Below are 23,267 nucleotides of genomic sequence, written 5' to 3'. Positions count from 1 at the left end.
TTTAGTTTTTTTTTTTAACGAAACATTTGTCTTAAGATCAAGCCCATATAAAGCCGAGCTGTCAGTTATTTTTTCTGTGTTTTGAAACCAGAAATACGGAATGCAAGCTAATCAACTTCATGTGTCTCTAACATCCAACAGGGTTTTGCCTATGGACATGGCAAAATTACCTTTTTTCAGGTGATAACTAAACATCAACGCAACAATATTCAATAAACTAATAGAACGTCACTTGCTGTCAAACTTTTTGGGGATAACTGTCACCTCCCAACTCCTGGCTCACTCACTTAAATATATTATCCATTTTACAAGCTGGATGTATTTAAGCAAATACAACACAGCGCAGTGCAGCCCTTTAAGATCCACCATTCCGAGCTCACCCCAGATGTTTGACTTGCTTGCAAGCCTTTTACACTCAATAGCAATATCTTAAGTAGGAAACATTACAGCCGCCAGTTATATTTAGCACAGCTATCTTTCACACACAAGTAGGCGCTGCAGGCCAGCACAAGGTAAGAAGAGCACCTCTCTGGTCACTCACACACAACACCGACACGCTTCCCACACAGGATCACCTCCAAGGCAAAACGCGCTTCCTCAAGGTGTCGGGCGCTCCATGCCTGAATGTGTTTCAACAACCCACAATGTGGTGTGAATGGCTGTATAACTGCCACATAACATATAATTACTCAATTAACTCAATAAAACAGCCCAAAAGGAACAACATCCACAGTATAGAAAATTAGAAGCTAAAAGGCGTACTCGAACTATAAACTGGCAGAAATCGTGCTAAGTTGTTTTCCAGGTAAATACATTCTGTTCACTAAACACTCACAAAATAATGGTATTGTTTTGGACAGCAACTTTTCACTCTTGTTTTAAAAGCGTTTTACAGATTTTAACAAGATAACAAAACGAAAATAAAGGTATTTCAACATCCCCACCCCTCGCTTCCATGGGGAGTTCACTTCGTCAGTCCTGTTAGATATGAAGTAGATCACATTCAGTACATATTTTGACATTGTCCAGCATGATACAGACATTTTAAAATTGCCGTGGCACGTCTGTGATATGACTACATTTGAATTGACAATGTCTGTGCCATCGTTGCAGTCTCCATTTCCCTCCTCCAATTTCCTGTTGCTCCAGGTCAACGTCCACTAGATCCCAGTAGAGCTAGCCTCCCTTGCCACCCAAATGGCACGGCAATTTCTTGCATACCTCACATTCCACCTTCACCCATTTGATAATTTCTCTGTCCCACTTCTGTAATGTCGGTACAGTTTTCCTACTCCACCGGACTGCAATGCATCTCTTGGCTACAGCAAATCCCAGCTCTGCTACTCTGACCAGTTGCATATTTGATTTACTACTGGGGAAACAAGTCAATGGTGTCAATACAGGGAAGAGAGCATGTTAGGTTGAAAACGACTGGGAAAGTTGTGAACCCTTAGAAAATTTACTTTATCAGAACTAAACACCTTCCCAACGATCCTCCCCTTACCCTTCCCTGCAAACTCCCAACTTCTTGCTCAACTAGGTTCTTGGAAGAATATTGTTGGACGCTAAGGTAAGACATAGATCCACATGTATAAGATGTTAAACATTTATACATGGTCCACTAATGAAAAGTGTTTACTAGTATAATGGATGCTCTAAAAAATACGAAGCGTTTAAAAGCTCAGGTTGCATTACTGACAGGGAGTCAATGCCAAACATGTGCATATATATGTTTGCACAATTTCACAATTTGTGGCTATATATAATGTTTCTAGTTGTTAGTGTTATGCAATATATGTAGAAGAATGACAGCACGATTGGTTATTGCTTTCAATATAAACAGTCCCCAAATAATATTTGGAATTTGACACAAACGGACAAAAGTCACAGGCAGTTTTGCAATCTGTTCGTGCAATTTTAAAGGCCAACTTTAAATACCATCTCTCTGAGGCATCAATCATTAAAACGTGTTTGAGACATGCCATTATTTAAAATAATAAATAAATAAATAATAATGGAGAATATTTGGCGAACCATAAAGGGCGACACTATGCGCAATATGGAAAATATAAATAACCTGAAGACCGCCTTCCTAAAAAAAGTCACACAAATGCAACCACGATTCTATCCTTGCATTGGTGCAGATGTGCGACTGGCAGGAGTTCACAGGAGTTTACAGAAGGCGGACTGGAAAGCATTCTCATAGCACACTTATGTGAATTACACTTTCACTTGAGCAAATATATACTTGTGAATGTGCCATTACATAAATCTGCAGAACGAGTGCGAATTCAGTTGCTAAAACTGTTTACTTTGTTTCTTTGGCTTTGCTCCAGTGGTAAAATATGTCTCTAGCCCCTATAGAAACCTATATTTCCCCACACACTCACCCTGTTTTTCGAAGAGGGTGGTCGCCTTCCAACCATGGAAAACATTTTACCCTTGCTCCGTCAGGAACAAACTGTCAACCTTTCCCAAGATGTAAGTGGCATTTACGCCCTACAACTACCACGTCCCACCTTCTTCTAGCCCATGTGAGCAGATTTTCTCACAAGAAAATCTTAAGTTTAAAAACAACTTTTCCTTGGTTAAGTCATTCATTATCTTTATTGGTTCAATTTGACCATAAAAATACACTAAACAAAACATTCTTTCAATAAATGAAGTTAAAAAGAGATGCAATAATATATACATAAGCTAAAAGTTAACAAAACGAATTACAAAATCAGCCTTCGAGCCAATACAGAATTCAAATACATCAAGCAAAGAAAAAAAATGATCATGATAAAACAACCCTAATGATCCAATTATGCACCATAAGATTTCCGTAATTTAATAGAAGCACTAATAACATTTATAGCAGCAAAGCAGTTCTCCGGAGATGCTGCAGATTGCAGGTACCCACGACTATTCATATGTGACCAGGCGTACTTGTGCTTTAGAATTGGGCAAATAAACTGGGCCCTAAATGAAGAAAACAAATTACAGAATAGAATGAAGTGCACAGTGGATTGTGAAGAAACATTTTCACATGGGCAATGAGGGAAAAACATGCGAGGCAAGTGTTGAGAGATGGCAAGAGAAACAGTTTTAATATACTTTCTGGTATTTGCACCCCGTTTCTTGCACACATGTAACATCAGTTTTTGAACATCTTTTCATCTTATTCTGGATTGCATACTTTTGTAACAATGAGATCTATTTATTTATTTATTTTTCTGACTTAATTTTGTTTTGACTCATGAGTGTTTCTTTCCTGCCAGGCACCTAACGTACCTAAACGTACTGCTGTTTTTTGTTTTTTTGCGACTGATTGGATTCCACTGTGGTATGCTTAACCATATATGTACTATCTTCTATATGTTTCTTGATTCTGTTTTTTCAGCACAGGGTGATGTCTTCTATCTACTTGACTTTTGGAATACGGATATGTTTCTTTTTCTTCTTATTAACTTTTTTCACATGCTTATTCCTTTGATGAGTTTATCTTTTTCGCATGTTTATTCATCACTTGGGGCTCTTTCATATTTACACACTGCTTAAGTTGCGGATCACACATGCCATTGTATTTTCATATTATTTTCAACATGTGCGTACCTGGATGCACTTACGAATTTTGTGCACTCTTGTTCGGTCTCACTGTGCTTTATATTTGTGTTGGTACATAGCATCTTTCTGGTTTATTCATTATTTTTTCATTTCCAACTTTAAGGGTGTTTTATGTAATTGGATTCTTGCAATTTAGTGTATATTGCATACATTGTTCTCATGTTATATTATAGCCCTGAAGAAGCCCCTCCAGTGGGCGAAACGCGTTGGCTGCCCATCCAATGTTTTATGTGCTTTATTTACGGAACTGTGAAAACACGAAGCATTGGACTTGCAAACAAGAATTAAAAAGAAAGAATCATTCATCTACATCACTGGAGCACTGGACTCTCTTTGTACTTTATGTAACGTTTATATTTGCGTGGCGGTGCACCGCCTTTTTGGGTTTTCTAGTTTTTGTTCAATGGCAGTAACTACCGGTGCAATTTGTGCTTTTTGAGACCATAAATATTTCTCCTAGTGTTTGTTATAATAGTGACGACCCAGCAGCTCCCACAACAATAAACTTTTACAAAAACCGTGTCAAAATAAAACACGCATTGACAAAACCAAAAGGCTGAGAACCAAGGTTGAACCTCCTGGCTTTGCCAATGCTGGTTTATTTTCATGTTTTTCATAATATTGTTGAAACAAGTTACACTGATTTTTCCATTATGGATATATTTTTAGAAATACTAGCATGCATCAACACATTTACTAAATGATACTTCAAAGAAATGGTACCTAAAATTTCACAGTAGTTTAAAACTTTTCTTTCCTAGTTGCATTTTTTTAATGAATGTTTTGATTTTGAAAGCACAGACTCCTCAATATTGCTTTCAAGCTTCTGCAAATATCTGCATCTAAGTGAAGAGCATTCTGGGAGCATTATACATAGATTCACATTGTTAAACTTTTCAAATGTGTGTACACATTTTTATACTGGAACTACTATCAGTAGTGCAGTCTGAGCTAACAGCATTTCCTTAGTACACTAATAATAAAGGCTTTGAATTAATAAACCATAAATACAAGTTTGATCAGCATTAATATGCGGACACAAATATTACCTTTACTGTAAACAGTGCCCTTTCCTGAGCCATAATGTGGTACTCTAAACTGACAGCCAAATGATTTCTGCCGCAGAGGGTTGGGCCTACTTGTCCCAAGAACAATATAAATATGAAAACTTGTTATCTGTAACCCCAAACAAGATGTCCTGGGCATCGGGCTATAGGAATTCCACATCCCTGCAACATGAGGCACATCATGGGTATATGATTTTAAGAAGGTGCCTAAATTATTTATATATATCAAAAACAGGGACTAAAATACAGCCCTGCCTCACACCGCTGAAAACCCTGATCGCCATTTTACAGTCCCCGGAGAGTGTATAATGGACCTTAATCAATGTATCCGCATGGAGACGTTTGACCAAATCCAGCAATGGTTGATCTACTTCTCCCAAATTAAGGGCTTTCTCAACAGTCAAGCCAGGTCTAAAACCATAATGCAATGGGGAAAAAAAAAGGAAGACAATTCAGTCCATGCCTCTAATTTATTTATTTAAAATTACCCACCCTAGGATCTTACCTGTAGAATCTAATAATGAGATTGATCGGTAACAAGAGGATAAGTTTTGATCACCCTTTTAAAACATGGGAACTATAACAGACTCCCACCACAAGTCCATGAGGTTTTCCTTGACCATTGCCCTCAAAACAGTAGTCACCAATGGGGCCCAGCAGTCCATATTATGTTTATGAAGGTTTAATGGGACACCGTCCCGACCTGGGGCCTTATCATTGGCAGTGCCATGAATTGCTTTCACAACTGGCGGATAATCAACTAAATCAGATAGACAATACTCATTAACTACAACAGGCAGTGTCCCAACATCTCTCCCTTGATCTAGGGGAAGTGCTTCAGAATTAAAAATAGCAGTAAAATGAGCCATCCAATCCTGCTCACTAATATAACACTCAATCGCATCTGATGGGAGATCTGCAAAAAATAAAAATAAAAAGGCTGATTAATGATTTCCCAGAATTTATGATCTTTTAGATACGCTGCTCTTTACAGATCATCCCAGGCCTTACTTCTAATTTCCTGTTTTCTCCTTTTTAGGGCTTGCTTATAAGCCCATCTGGCTCTTCCTATATGCACCACATTGAGGCTTTTGAGCTGTTGCTTTTTTAAGGCTTTGAGTGCAACCCTGCACTCAAGTCTAAACCATGATTTCCCTTAGTACTCTTTAGAGAGTCCATCTGAAACTAAGTTAGACGCTACAGTCATACTAACTTTCTTAAAACATGCCAAAATTTCTTATCAAGGCCTGTCTGGTGACAAGCAGCAGACAATCTCATTAGCCCTATCTTTAACTAATCTATTAAAAACCTCTTTCGGATTCATTTTATCCCACTTCAAGCGAGTCCCTCTATTCGAGGTATAACTGATGGGTAGGCTAGCTTGCTCTTCTCTGCTGGAGCGCAAGTTAAGAGCCAACCATAAATGGATTGGATTATGGTCACTAAAAGGTAAATGGAGTGCTTGCTTTAAAGTTCCTTAAACTACGCACTACATCAGAGGATAACAGTACAAAGTCAATTACACTACATTTGACTCTACCTATGAAGGTAGGAAGGTTCTAGCTTGTTATGTCTGATACATCTATTAAGTTATAGGACAAAATCAGTTTATTTATAGCGTCACAATAGGCTGAATGTGTAAAATGACCAGTAAAGTCCTTGACTACAACGATAAATCCACAAATACATTCCCCACTAAAGCAGCATTTAACCGTGTTAAAATCCCCAGCCCACATAATAGAAGAGGGAACTTTCCCAGGGCTATTTAAGAAAGACAAAAGACAGTTCTAGGTCTTCAACTACATCTTCAGATTGAGAAGATAAATGGTTATAATTACAACTGATCAGAATCATATCTAGCACAGGAGCCTTTTGCAGGTGCACTATCCAAAAATACGGGGACATCGCTATGACCTTAGCCCTCAGATTGCCTATCATACATGATATAAAAGTAACTAGAGCTCCCTTCCCCCTGCCAGCTGAGGACGGCAGTGCAGGTGCACAATAAGATAAATATCTGGTTAATACAACAGAATCGGTAGCCTAGGTTTCCTGGCAAAAATATATCACAGCTGTTAATATGGTTAACCCAATCTACATTGGTTAAGTCAAACTTGCTTGCATTAACAACTTTATAAATCTGTCCCCATAATCTTTTGACTCTAATAAGACCTTGCAGTAGCCATCTAGTTGTAAACTGTAAACCATTCATTTATCTAGGACTTGGTATATAATCACAATTACACAGTGTGCTCAAGGGAAGGAGGACAGAGTGAGTGGTCTTCTTGATCCTCAGTTGTTACATCCACACTAATAAATGTATTTTTTGATACATAGTTGGGTAGAAGTGCTTTCAGTTGGGTATTGTGAGACGTCAGTCGGATTTCAGCAGGACTTTTACATACACAAAGACAAAAGCAAACGCATGCTCTTACTCTCTGGTTTCAAAGTCCCCAAAAATATTGGTTATTTTACAGAACCCTGTGTTTTCTCTCTTAGTACTAATACCAAACCACATAACACTTTCTTTCCAGAGCCCGTGGGACCCTCTCATACATATTGCTTGCCGTACAATGTATTTAAACATTATATGCCAGCCAGATTGACGGAAAAACTCCAAGCTCACTGCCCCTCCCAACCTCCCCCCCCCCCCCCCACCAATTTGACTGACCAAGCTATGGCCCAGACCCTGATATCATGAACCCTGATATAATCAGAGAGGCTTTTATCAGAGCTCCGGTATGAGAATGCTGGCACAATCTGTCACCTTACTGCATGGCACCAAAGTGAGACACGTGGACCTTTATAGAGGGTAAGTATTTTTATGAAGCATTGTGCTCCTTGAACAGGTAGTTATTTTATTAATGTCCACATTCCGTCTATCCAAGGCACTGACAGCCCAGTGTAATAAAGAGGTCAAACGAACAACATCTGCTCCATCATCTCGGCCCACATCTTATACCATTGTATACCATCGACAATGGCAGCTCTCTGCTAACTGCCCTTCAAAAACAAACTGGCCTCAAAGACGGAAGTTCAGTATGCCTCAACTTGCCTGACCATGAACCAAAGCAACTTGGATCATTTCATGATAACATGACAACCATTCCATTGGTTACTCCTTCTAGCCTGCAATAAATGTAAATTCTATTGCATGACATACAAAGATATGTACACAAAAAATATTACTTCACTGACAAAACTGCATAAGCTGCAGTCCATCTACTATGGGTCTAGTGGTCTACATAGCACAAAAAAAGACCCCCGTAAAGCAATCTCCACCTCTGTTCTGAATATCTTGAATGAGGCCGGGACTATAGCTCAAGCTCCCCTCCTTACAGAAATGATACCGGAAATAACGAAAACAGATTTCTTTCCTTATGCCTGCTAATAACATCATGATTCGTTCCTGCCACCGGTTTCCCCCTGGTAGACTCTTTCTTCCTGTAGCTATCATGGCTCCACTGCAAAATGTAGGTATGCGTGCATCCACAGAACTATGTAATGCTTGCACGCATACATGAATCATGTTCCTGTAATAATGTAAAGCACTGTGCTGCTCCTCGGAGGTCGGTAATAGGTACATTCTTAAAATCAATATTAAAATAGTGATGTAAAGACCATGTTTCTGTGTCTTGAGGATTAGCTTTTTGTTTTTTATTCCATTTTTTAACGTGTATAGAATGGTTGTATTTGAAAAACTGTAATGGAGTATTATTGTGATTTGATTTTGTTGTTTTTATCTGAAGACAATTTGTTAACTGTTTTAAGTAGTAGTGTAATATTTGTTTAGCAATGTACAGTTTCTGTGGATCCACTACTATGTATAAGTAAATACAAATATCAAAATAGAGGTGAAATTGCAATCTATCCATAGTTTACAGCTAAATGAATGCTAGGCTTTTCTGAATTAATTTTCCTACATGAGGAACATGGTTTCAAACTTTGATGAAAACCCTTTTTAAGGGACATGGGAACCAACATGGAGGAAAAATGCATAAAACACTATGGAAGAAGTTTCTTTCACGCTAGGGCAAGGTGTCGAGAGTAAACAAAATCGGGACGTAAAGTTTTCATTTAGCCACTGGTGCACTTTCACCATACAGTACTACCCCACCTGTGAGCCAAGAGTTACCCTGTTAGTATTTTAATGAAGATGTAAGTGTGTCGCTACAGTGTTCCTACATTTGCTCTTTCTCACAACAGTGAAAAAACGTTATTTAAGGACAATTTAGAAGAAGTCTAAAAAAAGCACAGATTAGGGTGGTCAGGTCATCAAATGTGAGTCAGCAAAACAAAAAGGACACTTGAAGATAGAACATTTAGTTGAGGCCAACAAGCCTGGTGAAAATGAGAAAACTGTGTCATAGTTCTTTTGGTAAAGGAGGTGAAAAGCACAATCATAGCGACCATGAATGGAATAAGCAGTCAGAATATGAATGTTTGGTAAACTGGCACAATGCAAGCAAGACGAAATGGTTGTAGTTGTAAGAGAGTATTTGGATTTGGGATGTTAAGATTGTTTCTGAATGAGGAACGTGTATAGGGCAGAGGCTGTGGTCTAGTTGTACACTTAAATGACATTGTATATCATGTGTATGGAAGTGTTAAGGTCTCTGGACAAAGACTTTCTACAGGACATATTAAGATTGTGACTCCCTATGCCTCCAGCATAAGGTCTCTTCACATTTACAAATTCAATAGGTTTTGCTTTGCCAATACTCTGCCCAAAACTCAGGAAACCTGGAAAGACTATGGGCATCATTACGAGTTTGGTGGTCCCAGGACTGCCATAATGGCGGTGGCGGTCTCACCACCCACAGGCTGGCGAAGAAGACCACCATATTATGACCATGGCGGTATTCCCAACAGAATACAGTCAAAGCACCGAAGGCACTGCCACTGCGGTCTGGCCGCCACAACGACAGTAGCCACCTGCAGGCCGGCGGAGACCATGTTTCTGCCAGACAGATCACGAGGCTGCACACTGCCAAGGTTTCTGTCGCGGTCACACCACCACGGAAACCCACTCAGAAACCAACTGTATAAAAGGAGACACTCCCCTTCAGGAAGCCATTCTCATCCAGAGCTGCCATGGAACCAGAACAACAGTCTTTCCGCTGCTCCAGCTCGCACAACAACTTTAGAGTAAGTAAGGTTTTCTCACCAGGTGAGTGTCTAGAAGATATATTAAAGGCTGCAGATTGGTCTAAGGCTGTCTACACAATCCTGGGACTCCCCAGGTGCTCACCTTCCTGCTTAAATTTCGCAAAGGCAGTCACATCGGCCTGGCACTGGAAGCAGCCCACCAGACCACACTTGCACACTGGGGTAAGGACAAACTCCCGGCACATTTAGGATTGTGCCACCGCCTGCGGCTTGTGCTGGGTATGGAGAAGCTCACTCTAGTCTTAACATCTCAAGGTCACTCCTACAGTGAACTTTGACAACAGTACATTACTCTCCTGTCTAAAGAATTCCAGGAATTGACGGATCCCAAATACCTGCGCATTTGCGAGGCTCCCCAATATGGACCACCCTACGCGGACTGGGAGGCCCAGCAGGGCAAACCCCGTACCTGACAATTAGTGCCTTTCTCGCATGTTCATAGGCAGTACGTACCCCAAAGGGAGATAGAGGAGAGGTTTGGGGTGGTTGAAACTGTCTGTCTGTGCTTTCCCGAGATGTTCACAAGCGCTACAATGCTTTTTGCTGTTGGTGTGTTCTTCCCATTGCCCTGAGACAATAAAAACAGATTTGAACCATAAAACAGACATGCATGCTGTGTTCCTACCAAGAGGCATCGGTAGGCAAACTGATCTGCCACATTAAAGTGTACAGCGTGCAATTTGTGAGGTAGGAACAATTTCATTCGCATACAAGGCTAAAAAAAAAAAAAAAGGAAACTGGACATTTATAGAAGGTAATAGTGTTACTTTAACTTTCTTTATGCTTACATTCCTTTGGTAGGCCTAACCCTGCACTTTCTGCAGCATAAAACCCCCGATTATCTTTATTCCATCTATTTTTTAGCTCCTTATCCTCTGTCCCTTCATTCTCTCTCCTCTGATCACCCTCTCACATTTAGATCTGCCTTTTCTTCTTTCTTTCACCTTCCTCTGAGTGCCTCAATTGCTACTCCTCTACCCAAGGCATTTTAAAATATCTAGTAATGCTCTGGCGAGGAAAAATGTCCAATAGTCCAGATGAACGAGTTACTTACCTTCGGTAACGACTTTTCTGGTGGATACATTAGCTACCTGTGGATTCCTCACCTCATGAATACTCCCATGGCGGCAGCATTCGACGGAAATCTTCTTACTAGTCTCTGCACGTCGACGAGGACGTCACTGTCGCCCACGCGACGCCGTCTGACGTCATACAGGCAATAAGAGGTCCTCGACGACGTGCGGACGTCAGTACCAATCATTTTTTACGTGCATGAGAACAACCAGGCAATGCAATGAAAGAGCAAGGCAACATCCATTATATTGTAAAAATACACCACATTGTATGAATAACTGTAAATCTTTTTATGTACATATATATATATATAAAACTCTCTCTTTTAAAATATATACACACACCAAGTATATACATAAAGATATACACATATATACATATATATATATATATAAATATATTATATATACATCTATTGCACCCTCAAAGACCAAGAGGAGCGCACTCAAGGATTACTTGGTAAGACCAGAAAGGCAACGGGGAGGCGGGTGGGACCGTGAGGAATCCACAGGTAGCTAATGTATCCACCAGAAAAGTCGTTACCGAAGGTAAGTAACTCGTTCTTCTGATGGATACAACTACCTGTGGATTCCTCACCTCATGAATAGAGTCCCAAAGCAGTACCACGCCCGGCGGTGGGTGCCTAAATGGTCAAACCAAGAAATCCTGCAGCACTGACCGTGCAAAATGGCCGTCCCTTCTAACCTCAGAATCCAAACAGTAATGTTTTGCAAAAGTGTGAAGGGACGACCAAGTTGCGGCCTTGCAGATGTCGACCACAGAAACACCTCTGGCCAAGGCCGAAGTGGCCGACTTAGCTCTGGTGGAATGAGCTCTAATGCCCTCAGGAGGATCCTTCTTTGCCAAAGAGTAACATATTTTAATGCAAAGAACAACCCACCTGGATAGTGTTCTCTTGTGGACTGCCTTTCCTCTCCTCTTGCCCACGTATCCAATAAACAGCTGATCCTCCAGCCTGAAATCCTTTGTTCTATCGATAAAGAAGCTCAACGCTCTCTTTGGGTCCAGACGGTGCAGTCTTTCTTCCTCTTTGGAAGGATGAGGCGGAGGATAGAACGTGGACAAAGTAATTGCCTGAGCCAAATGGAAGGGTGAAACAACCTTCGGGAGGAAAGCAGCCTTGGTCCTCAACACCACCTTATCCCCATAAAAAGTTGTATAAGGGGGTTTTACTGATAAGGCCTGCAACTCACTCACTCTCCTTGCTGATGTTATAGCTATCAGGAAGACTGTTTTTAAAACCAAATACCTCAAGGGGCAAGAATGCATAGGTTCAAAAGGGGACCCCATAAGGAAAGTCAGGACTAAGGACAAATCCCATTGCGGCATAACGAATGGCTTTGGAGGATATTGATTTAGAAGACCTTTCAAGAATCTGATAACAATAGGGGATTTAAATAAAGATGGTTGGTCTGGAAGACATAAGAAGGCTGACAACCCCGATAAATAACCTTTAATGGTAGCCACTGCACAACCTTTCTGCGCCAGAGATAGAGCAAAAGACAAAACGTCCGATAGATGAGCATGCAAAGGATCAATCTGCCTCTCTCCACACCACACAACAAATTTAGACCACCTATTAGCGTAGATAGATTTAGTGGAGTGTCACCTGGCCGCTAATATAACATCCACTACCTCAGGCGGGAGAGAGAAGGAACTCAGGTTGCCCCGTTCAATCTCCAGGCATGTAGGTGCAGACTCTGGAGGTTGGGGTGTAGAACCTGCCCCTGCGACTGCGAGAGGAGGTCTGCCCTGAAAGGGAGACGGAGCGGCGGGCACATTGAGAGTTGGAGAAGGTCGGAGTACCACACCCTCCTTGGCCAATCCGGAGCTATTAAGATTACTAGAGCCCGGTCTTGGCGAATCTTCCTCAATACTCGAGGAATCAAGGGTATGGGAGGAAACGCGTAAAGCAACTGGCCGCACCAGGTCATTTGAAACGCGTCCCCCAACGCTTCCTGCATCGGATACTGAAGGCTGCAGAACAACGGACAATGCGCGTTCTCTCGAGTGGCGAACAGATCTACCCGAGGAAACCCCCACCTCTGGAAGATTAAACGGACTTGATCTGGATGGAGACGCCACTCGTGGTCTGCCGAGAAGTGGCGACTGAGACTGTCCGCACGCACGTTCAAAACTCCGGCCAGATGGTTTGCTATCAAGCAAATCCGATGGTCCTTTGCCCAGGACCATAGTCGAAGAGCTTCTCTGCAGAGAAGGTACGACCCCACTCCTCCCTGCTTGTTTATGTACCACATCGTGGTAGTATTGTCCGTTAGGACCTGTACCGACTGACCACGAAGGGAAGGGAGGAAGGCCTTGAGAGCCAGACGTACAGCCCGTAATTCTAACAGATTGATGTGAAAAATCTGTTCCTCTGGAGACCAAAGACCTTTGATCTCCAGATCCCCCAGATGAGCTCCCCACCCTAGAGTGGAAGCATCCGTTATGACTGTGGCCACTGGTGGCGACTGCTGGAACGGCTTTCCTTGCGAAAGATTGTTGCTTACAATCCACCACTTCAAATCCACAGCAGCATCTCTGGAGATCTTGACAGTACCCTCTAGATCCCCTCTGTGTTGAGACCACTGCCTTCGGAGGCACCACTGAAGAGCCCTCATGTGGCAGCGAGCATGCGTGACCAACAGAATGCAGGAGGCAAAAAGACCGAGCAGACGAAGGACCTTGAGGACTGGAACTACCGCTCCATTTCGAAACATTGGAACCAAATCCTGAATATCTTGAATCCGCTGAGGCGGAGGAAAGGCCCGACCCAATGTTGTATCCAGTACTGCCCCTATGAACAGGAGGCGCTGAGAGGGCTCTAGGTGAGATTTGGGCTCGTTCACCGAAAAACCCAGGTCGAACAACAACTGGGTTGTTGACTGCAGATGACGCAACACAAGCTCCGGGGACTTGGCTTTGATCAACCAGTCGTCCAAGTAAGGGAATACTGCTATCCCCTTCCTTCTGAGCTCTGCCGCAACCACCGACATCACCTTCGTGAAGACTCAAGGTGCTGAAGTAAGACCAAACGGAAGGACCGCAAACTGATAGTGTTGCGATCCCACCACAAACCGGAGATACTTCCTGTGTGACTTGAGTATCGGGATATGAAAGTAAGCATCCTGCAAGTCGACAGACACCATCCAGTCTTCCATGTTCAACGCCAAAAGCACCTGTGCTAGGGTCAGCATCTTGAACTTTTCCTGCTTGAGGAACCAATTCAAGATCCTCAGGTCCAGAATTGGTCTCAAACGACCATCCTTCTTGGGAATCAGGAAATACCTTGAGTAAACTCCTTGACCCCTTTCCTGCTCCGGGACCAACTCCACCGCGCCCTTTAAAAGGAGGACTTCTACCTCCTGTTCTAGCAACAGGAGGTGTTCTTGTGAACAATACGAAGGGCGGGGCGGGATGAGGGGCGGAAACTCCCGAAAAGGAAGGGTGTAGCCTTTTCCCACAACACTGAGAACCCAATTGTCCGACATAACAGTCTCCCATTTGGTGAGAAAATGCTGTAATCTTCCCCCTACAGGAGAGGCGTGAGTTGGAAATGGTGGAAGCCTAAGGCTGCTTCCCCTGCTGCACCCCGCCAGAGGATGAGGAAGAGGCAGAGTGCTGCTGAGAGGCTCCTCTGGACCCTACCTCTCCCCCTAAAAGATCTATAGGGATGGGAAGAGGCAGGTTGCTGATATCTTCCCCGAAAGGAAGAGGAGGAAGAGCCACGCCCAAATCCACGAAACCTCCTGAAAAATCTGGAAGAGGCCGTGGAAGAAGGAGCTTGGAGCCCTAACGACTTAGCCGTGGCCCTGCTTTCCTTAAAACGTTCCAAGGCCGAATCAGCCTTAGCCCCAAACAGTTTGTCCCCATCAAACGGGAGATCCAACAATGTGGACTGTACATCAGCCGAAAAGCCCGAGTTACGGAGCCAGGCCTGTCTCCTTGCCACCACAGTTGTGCCCATTGCTCTGGCTACCGAGTCGGTGGTATCCAGTCCCGTCTGGATAATTTGGGTCGCAGCAGCCTGGGCATTTGAGACAAGATCCAAAAGACCCTGGGGAAGCTCTGTAAACGAAGAGGAGATGTCATCCATCAGAGCATGAATATACCTCCCCAGGATACAGGTTGCATTGGTGGCTTTTAACGCCAGACTGCAGGACGAAAAAATCTTCTTCGACTGCGCCTCTAGCTTCTTTGAATCTCTGTCCCCAGGCACCGTCGGAAAAGAACCAGGCGCTGACTTGGACGAACAGGAGGCCTGCACCACCAAGCTCTCCGGCGTAGGGTGCCTGGACAGAAAACCAGGGTCAGTTGGAGCCGCCCGATACCTCCTGGCCGCGGCTCTGTGAACTGCTGGGGAAGATGCCGGCCTCTTCCACACCTCTAAAACCGGATCCAGCAGAGCGTCATTAAAAGGTAACAGAGGCTCCGCCGCGGCTGAGGCCGGATGTAACACCTCTGTCAAAAGGCTTTGTTTCGCCTCCACCACCGGCAAAGGCAAGTCCAAAAAACTAGCTGCCTTCCGTACCACTGCATGAAAGGAAGCAGCCTCCTCAGTATATTCCCCCGGGGACGAAAGGTCCCACTCAGGGGAAGTGTCCAGCCCACTGGCCGACTCCAGTCCACGCAGCTCATCACCCGAGTCCTCTAGCTCTCCTTCCTCTAGGGCTCGTTGGTACTCCTGCTCTTCTAGTACCCGGAGAGCACGTCTCCTTGAATGCAGTCGTTGCTCAATCCGCGGAGTCGACAATGCCTCCGCCGAAGTCAGAGATCGGCGCCGATCTTCCGAAGCCACCGACGCCGCATCCGGCGCCACAGGTAACTTCGGCGCCGACTGAAGAGCAGTTGAAACGGATGGACCCACCGGAGTCACAGGCCGAAATCTCGACGTCGACGGGATGGAAATCCCTGGGGCCAATCCTTCCGAAGCCACCGGAGCGGCCACCGGCGCCGACACTGGCGCCGAGCCCACGTTCCAAACGGGAGAAAGGGCATAAAGGGTGCCGGCCGAAGAGGCGCAGGATCACCCAAAGAAAAGGCCAAAGGCCCAGCCGGAGCACCCCCTGGAGCCATCTGTTGGAAGATGGCATACATCGCATTCAAGAATGCGGAACTATCGGCTCCAGGGGTGGGAAAAGCCGGATACTGGGGTGCCTGTCTCGGAGGCGACCCCGACGCCGGCCTCGGCGTCTGCGCCGGAGAAAACACTTGAGGCTCCAATACCTCAATCACCGACGCCTGTCCAGGTGAAGTTGGAGACGCCGGAGAAGGCAACGGCGTCGAAGGATGCGGCGTAACCGTGGGGCTGACCTCCCATGTTCTTCGGCGCCGATCCGGAGACCTGGAACGAGCCTCCCTTGAATGACGCCGAGATTCTCTACGGCGCCGGGAGTCTCGATGACGCCGATGTCTTGGAGAAGACTTCTTGTGATGCTTCTCCTTTGACTTGGCCATAAACAGCTTCGCCTCACGTTCTTTAAGAGCCTTTGGATTCATGTGCTGACATGAATCACAAGTCGAGACGTCGTGGTCGGAGCTCAAACACCAAAGGCAATCGGAATGAGGATCCGTCACCGACATCTTGCCTCCACACTCACGACAAGGCTTAAATCCAGACTTTCTCTGCGACATTATTTCCACAGCGAAAGACTACGCAGCAAGATATACACTGTAACCGCAAGAGTAACAGTTGCTCCCTCGAAGATAACCGTTTCGAATGCACGGAAAAAAGGGAACTGACGTCCGCACGTCGTCGAGGACCTCTTATTGCCTGTATGACGTCAGACGGCGTCGCGTGGGCGACAGTGACGTACTCGTCGACGTGCAGAGACTAGTAAGAAGATTTCCGTCGAATGCTGGCGCCATGGGAGTATTCATGAGGTGAGGAATCCACAGGTAGTTGTATCCATCAGAAATTGCAAATTCTTTTCTGCACAGGAGCACAACAACTGTTTGTGGTAATTACTAGAATGTGCAGTGTATCACACATCCCTGAGAAGTGATCACAAATGGCTATGAGAGATTTCTGCTCCAAGGCGAAGCCGGCAGTATTGAGGTTTCAAAACTTTATTCCTGAAAGTATAAGCACATGGTCTGAACACTGTGGAAAGAACTGTGGCAAAATAAAGTGAACCAAACATTTCTGCAATATTTTGATATGAGTTCTTCTATATATAGCTTTACACCTCAACTGTTTTGTTCCTTCCTCGCTTATTTTGTCTCTCCACCTTCTGTCTCTCAATTATTTCCTCCCTTCACCATCTTTCACCCTGGCTCACATCCCTTACCAAATATCTGCTACTTTCAACGCCTTCTTCCCTGTACATCCCTCATCTTCTATCTTTTTTTATCAGTCCCCAAAGTTGCTCTTCAATTCCCTAAATCTCTTCTCTCAATTTTTCTCTCTCCTCTTCTGCACGTCTCTTTCTAGCTCTCCTCTCTCTCAATACTAAGCAACTCTCTGGCACGCTTTTCACTCTCCGGGACAGTTTTTATTAACCACTGTCTCTTGTCTAGCTCTTTTTACTCTCCCGTCCAGTCAGTGTCTCTTTCACTTCTATTCCCACCATCTGTCCTTTCTCTTCTATCCCTTTTTATCTCTGTCTTGTCTATTTCCTCCCCCATGTCATCCTCACTGTCTCACCCTCGATTATGTTTCTTTTATTCTGCCCTTGATCAGTGCATCTCAAACTTAATGCCTTTGCGTCTTTTTCAATGTTGTCACCGCCCTCTCGCTCCCACCCTGTCTTGAGTGTTTCCCTCACTGTCCACATTTCTGCTTGGTGTGTCTCCTTTTTAGATCGAGCGTGTAAGCGCTCTGACGTGTTGTAATCTATCTGTGGGCTTTTAACCACATCCACCGCACGCCCATCACTATCACTTGTTCATGGTCTTGCCTTTCAAAAATCCTTTGTTATCATTGGTAAATGCTTTACTTGTGTCCCTTCTTTGCCATCCACCCTGGTACATGGATAACTACACATTTGCCGATACGTTTGATTGCAAGCAGGCTTCTTTTTCCTTTTGTGTCTCTCCTTTGCGCTCATGATCATGGCGCTTTGAATCGGCTCGCTTATGTCAACTGTTTAACTTTTCATTTTCAATTCATGTGGCAAGAAAAGTCCAGTTAGGAATTTACAACGCTAATAGCTCTAAGTCGAGAAAATGCAAGAACCATTGCATTGCAAACGCTTGTTACTTTTATCTCTGCCTCCCTTTCTGTCTAACCTCTCAGATCTCTTCTTCATAGTTTATAGCTGAACCATCCACCTCTTTAAGGCAGCATAAACTACAAAGAACATTTTAAAATACATTATTACATTAAATACATTATTCCATAACGAAGAAGTACAAGAGAGGAGCCATATCCTTTCCTTTATATCTATGGTCTCTTCTTCATTATATTGCTTAGTAACATTTAAGACCATCTTGATTTCTCAACAGAAGGACAGTTGCCTGCCTCTTAATACTCACTTGAAGCAATGGCTTTTTATCTGGTTACACTCAATGATGGTTGAAGAGGGCATAACTATGCCCGATTTTCATACTGTCCGCTTGTGATTAATGAACATAACATAAATCTACATGAAGATAATTTAAATAGCAGTCATGCATCATTCTCCAATCTGGATCAGAGATAAATTCTGAACAGTTTCCTCAACAGCGCAATAAACTTCCTTCTGCAAACTTTTAGCAAAAGCTAATATTCTGACCACTTTGTACATATTCTGTGACAGACTTACACTGATTGAAGAGTAAATCAGTAGTCTCACTCCCGTTTCCAATGTAAGAACATTGACATTATCTAGGTACGCTTGTAGTTGCTCTTATGAACCTTTTCTCTATTGTTATAAACTGATCTGGCCTTACTAGTCCCCAATATCTACTGCACTACAATAGTTGCAACCTACATCAACAATCATTCAGAAATTCCATAATTGCTGTTAAGTGGGGAGTGGCACTCATTTGTACATTTACCTAGGAGACTGCTACACTAACATGCTAGCCCCATGCTAAATTGCGAGGAAGAAACATTTCAAATATTAACATTCTTTGACATGCACACCAGCCACCAAACACTACCATTTTACACCCCTTTTTCTCTTTTATTCCCGGACGAAGGCTAAAAGAAAATCAGAAAGGACAGCGTCATCGATATTTTTGTCCATATATGCCATACACACTAAGTAGCATAAAACTACCGAAGTCCAGGAGACAACTATGTTTTATTCCCATAGCCGATCCAACATATTCTGAAATCTTCCCCAGCCTGCATCCAGTACTGTTTATACTAAACTTTAGAAATTCTCCTAGCAGTATAGTCCTCAGCCTTTTTGCAATGTTAAGTTACAATAACTGAGATTGGAGTCAAAATGCATGAAGGACTCAACCTTTGATTAGGGGTTACTGAAGTTATCACCAGCCTCAAGCTCTGTTTCTAACTCAACAATATATTTACTGATCAAACATCTGGAGTGGTGTCTTACCTCAGCGCCAAACCAGAGCTGTCCAGCAAGGTTATCATGACGAATTTCCTCTGGAAACTTTACACAAAAGTCGCGGTTTGCTCGCTCGTTCTTGATACATTCCTCCATGACCTGATTAATGATGTTTAAAACATTGTCCTGAAAGAGAAGTATGCAGCTGTCAGAACTGGATTCACAAAACAAAATGTCAGGAAAGTTCAATACCACGGACTGGAAATAGCCCAGCAACATGGAAGGCCCAGACATGTACCACCTTTATTGAAAATGACAGTAGAATTTACATTTACGCGTGTGAAAAAGACCAGGTGAAGGATGTGCAAATTAACACAAGACGTACGGGTCTTACGAATGCTATCTTAGTAGGCTTGCACTGGTTGCAATAAGTAGGATGCTGCCAGCAAATAATACAAGGGCCAAACCATGATATGTATAAGTGCAATCTGCCAACAAACATGCTATGGTAGGTGTAGAGAATGGAACCTGGATCACATCAAGTAACAAACAATACAGTATTGAGAAGCATGTCCTGTAGCCTTAACCTAAGACAAAAATGGTTTAAAAGCCTTGACAACATTGGGTTTATGACGATCACTTCGTAAGACAAACGGGGACAATTCGGTTCTGGTTAATGTAAAAGCTTAACAAGCACAAGAGGCAAAAAAAACGAGAAAGTGTAGAGAAGACCACACTGTTATGGTGTAACTAGTTAAGGGCAACTGGCAGAGAGCCATTTAAGTGACTGTACCCCTTTAAGAATTACTGTCTTCCGGTTAAGTAACAATATTTTCAATATTTAATTTGAAGCATGGCAGTCTATATTGTGCATGAACACAAACATATTCATGTGCCAGATGCAAATGTGCTAATTCTTATTAGAGTGATAAAACAGATGAATAGTACTGAGACACATTAATCTGTTGTTTCTAAACAGGATGACAAAAGCTGATGGTAAGCATGAACAGTACTGGGGTGCAATAGTCTGTCGTCCCTTTACACTATCACCAAAGCTGCAGGAAGGCTAAGAGGGGGTACGTATGAATAGTACTGTGCTGTGGCGTTCCTTTACACCACCACTGAGGATGCAGGAGGATACAGCGTGGGTAAGCATGAATAGTATTGTGCACAGTAGTCTGTCATCTCCTTTACACCATCACCAAAGCTACAGGAATGAAAACCAGGGGATAAGGAACAGCGAGGGTAAGCATGAACACTACTGTGCTCTGTCGTCCCTTAACACTATCACCGAAGCTTCAGGAAGGAAGAGCAGGAGTAAGCATGAATAGTACTGTGCTGCAGTAGTTTGTCATCTATATATACACACCTTTAGCGAAGCTCCAGAAAGTAAGAGCGGGGGTAAGCATAAATAGTACTGTGCTGCAGTTGTCTGTCGTCCCTTTACACAGTCACCAAACATGCTGGAAGGAAGAGCAGGAGTAAGCCTGAATAGTACTATGCTTCAGCAGTATGTCATCTATTTATTAGCGGAGTTACAGAAAGTAAGAGCGAGGGTAAGCATAAACAGTACTGTGCTGTAGCATTCTGTCATCTATTTACACCACTACCAAAGCTACAGAAATTAAGAGCAGTCCAATGCACAGGCTGGCATCAAGTCGCGGATTTGAACTGTTATTCGTTTCTATATGATCTGTTACAAATACATTGTGGTTAAGAGGACGTGGTTGTATTTAACCTTCATCAACCTGAAGTCAACACTTGTCCTTGTTAACTGTGTAACATTTGGGGGGGGGGGGGGGGTGTGGGGGGGCGTGGGGGTGGGTGGTAAACTCCATTCCGCTTGCAGAGTTGTGTAAAACTCTGTGTAGCGGAGCAGAGTTTTTTCCTTGTTCGCGCTCGCCAATGTTAAGTTGGCGACCACGAGCCAGGAAAATCTTACTCCAGATCACCTCCCGGAGAGATTTCTCAACACGGGCAGTCACGGATGGTCGCTACCACTTACGATGAGAGACCTTCCGTTTGAGTTGAGGAAGCTGCCTCTCGAGAAGAAAATCTACTCGAGCAGCAGAAAAGAAGCAGTGCCCTCTTGCGCTGCGTGTGATGCCATTCTTGCTGATTTTACAGCGTGGGACAAACACCCAGAGCTAAAAAAATCAGCGCAAGGTGTCGCCGCTTGCGGAACTCCGCGTATCAGTGGAGTTTTTTTGTCACTCTGCAAACTCCGTCCAGGCCTGGTAAAGGAAGGCCCTCTCTTCAAAAACAGGGATTTGACAGTTTTATTCTGGGGGTGGTAAGGTGTCCTCATATTGTTAATGAAGGCACAGTTGGTTATGGGCCCTATAGTGACTGCAGTGAAATTGTACCAATTGAAAAGGGAGACAGACCGTGATGTTCATTAACAGTGCTCCTTTTAGTCTATTTTTTTAATGATATGGTGGAATACCTAATGGAAATCACCATCGATGTCCTCATGGTTGCTGGCCATAACGTTCCCATTCTCCTGTTTGTGGGTGATGCAGGTGTATTATCTAGATTTCCGCAGATGGGATATTCATCACTGTTGTGGCAGAGTAACCAGTCCACCTAAATCTAAATCAGGCCTTTAATCATTGACAGTACAAATATAATAGCCATGCCAATGAAGTCATCCCCCTTCTCTTAAGGTTAACTTAAGGTGCATGGATAGAAAATACAGATGTACCACAGTAGGATTATCTGGGTATTCGTTCTGCCAGGCAACTCAGTTGCAAGGTTCAAATAACAAAATCAATCACCACCTCACTGCAAACTCTGAGAGCTTTAGTTTAAACAAAGGTAGGTTGCCAATCCATATGAACAATTCTCCAAATTTACAAAATGAAAGTAGTGGCTTTTGCATTACATAGTGGCAAATACTGGGAATATGGCAGTTTAAACTACATTACAAGTAACAGAGAGCACCTTTTCAAGGGCCCTGCTTCCTGTACCCATTAACAGCCTATTACTTGGAAATAGGCATCCCTACAATTGCAGAAATGGCTGTATTAAAACTAGTGCTGTTCTGGATAGGCTGGTCAGACTCTCAAATGCAGCCATATATTTAATGTTGGTGCAAGTGATTGCAAGCTATGGCAGCATAGGTGCAAGTATTTGGCTTGCTGACATTAAAAGACTAAAGTGCTGATTTGGATCTTGATGGTATTACTGCTGTAATGCTATCTGTATTTAACCATCACCCCTATCTTGACCACTGACTCCATTTTGTGCTTAGCTTAGCTTCAAATGCTGTCACATTGGTGGCGAAGGTATTTTTCCCTGCACAGCTTGTTAACCTGTTTTCGCTCTTCTCACTAGGGAACAAAACATAGGAAAAACACCGTGAGACTTGGCCAGTCTGATACGTGTTTTCTCAACACTGACCTGATATGGCCAACGCGTGAATTTCACAACTTACTCAAAAGGGAGGGGATTTCTAGAACCTTCCTCTTAAGTTTGTTTAAAGAATATAAGGTGGGGAAGCTTGACAGTTGGAACAGGAGGAACTCATCTGGGAGTGGACACATTGCCCAGAGTATAATCTCATTGAGGGTGGTCTCCCTCTTGTTTCGGTCGTCCAGGTTCCGCAACCTGACATTGGCAGACAAGGGATGATGTTGGAGTCAAGCCCCATTGTGATGCATTTTTAATTTGTATCTTTAGGTTTGCTGTGTGCATGCATGAATACGTAGTCACTATATATGTATTATATTCATTGTTGAAGTATTGCATTTTCTTTGTTTCTTTGATCCTTGTTATCCTGCTGCTGTGATTATTTTGAGAATTGCACAGGTGTTGCTACATTTTAAATAAAAGCTCACATTATTCTTTTTGTGTATGAAACTTGGGAAGTGCCTTAATAAATTCA

The 23,267-nt window shown here is 43.3% G+C and overlaps 1 protein-coding gene across 3 annotated transcripts in view; it reads right to left on the bottom strand.

The window, feature by feature from the left end:
• The window catches only part of ZFYVE28 (zinc finger FYVE-type containing 28), a 516,457-nt gene that overhangs the window by 225,888 nt on the left and 267,302 nt on the right, over window positions 1–23,267 (bottom strand). For all 3 annotated transcript variants that reach the window (XM_069203698.1, XM_069203689.1, XM_069203708.1), the window contains exon 3: window positions 19,430–19,567. In XM_069203698.1, the coding sequence (XP_069059799.1) occupies window positions 19,430–19,567 (138 nt within the window). The remainder of the gene's footprint in view (window positions 1–19,429; window positions 19,568–23,267) is intronic.

This window comes from Pleurodeles waltl, chromosome 1_2, assembly GCF_031143425.1.
Source record: "Pleurodeles waltl isolate 20211129_DDA chromosome 1_2, aPleWal1.hap1.20221129, whole genome shotgun sequence".
Classification (NCBI taxonomy): Eukaryota; Metazoa; Chordata; class Amphibia; order Caudata; family Salamandridae; genus Pleurodeles; species Pleurodeles waltl.
The sequence above is the reverse complement of the archived record's forward strand: the minus strand, read 5'-3'. Positions and strand labels throughout refer to the sequence as shown.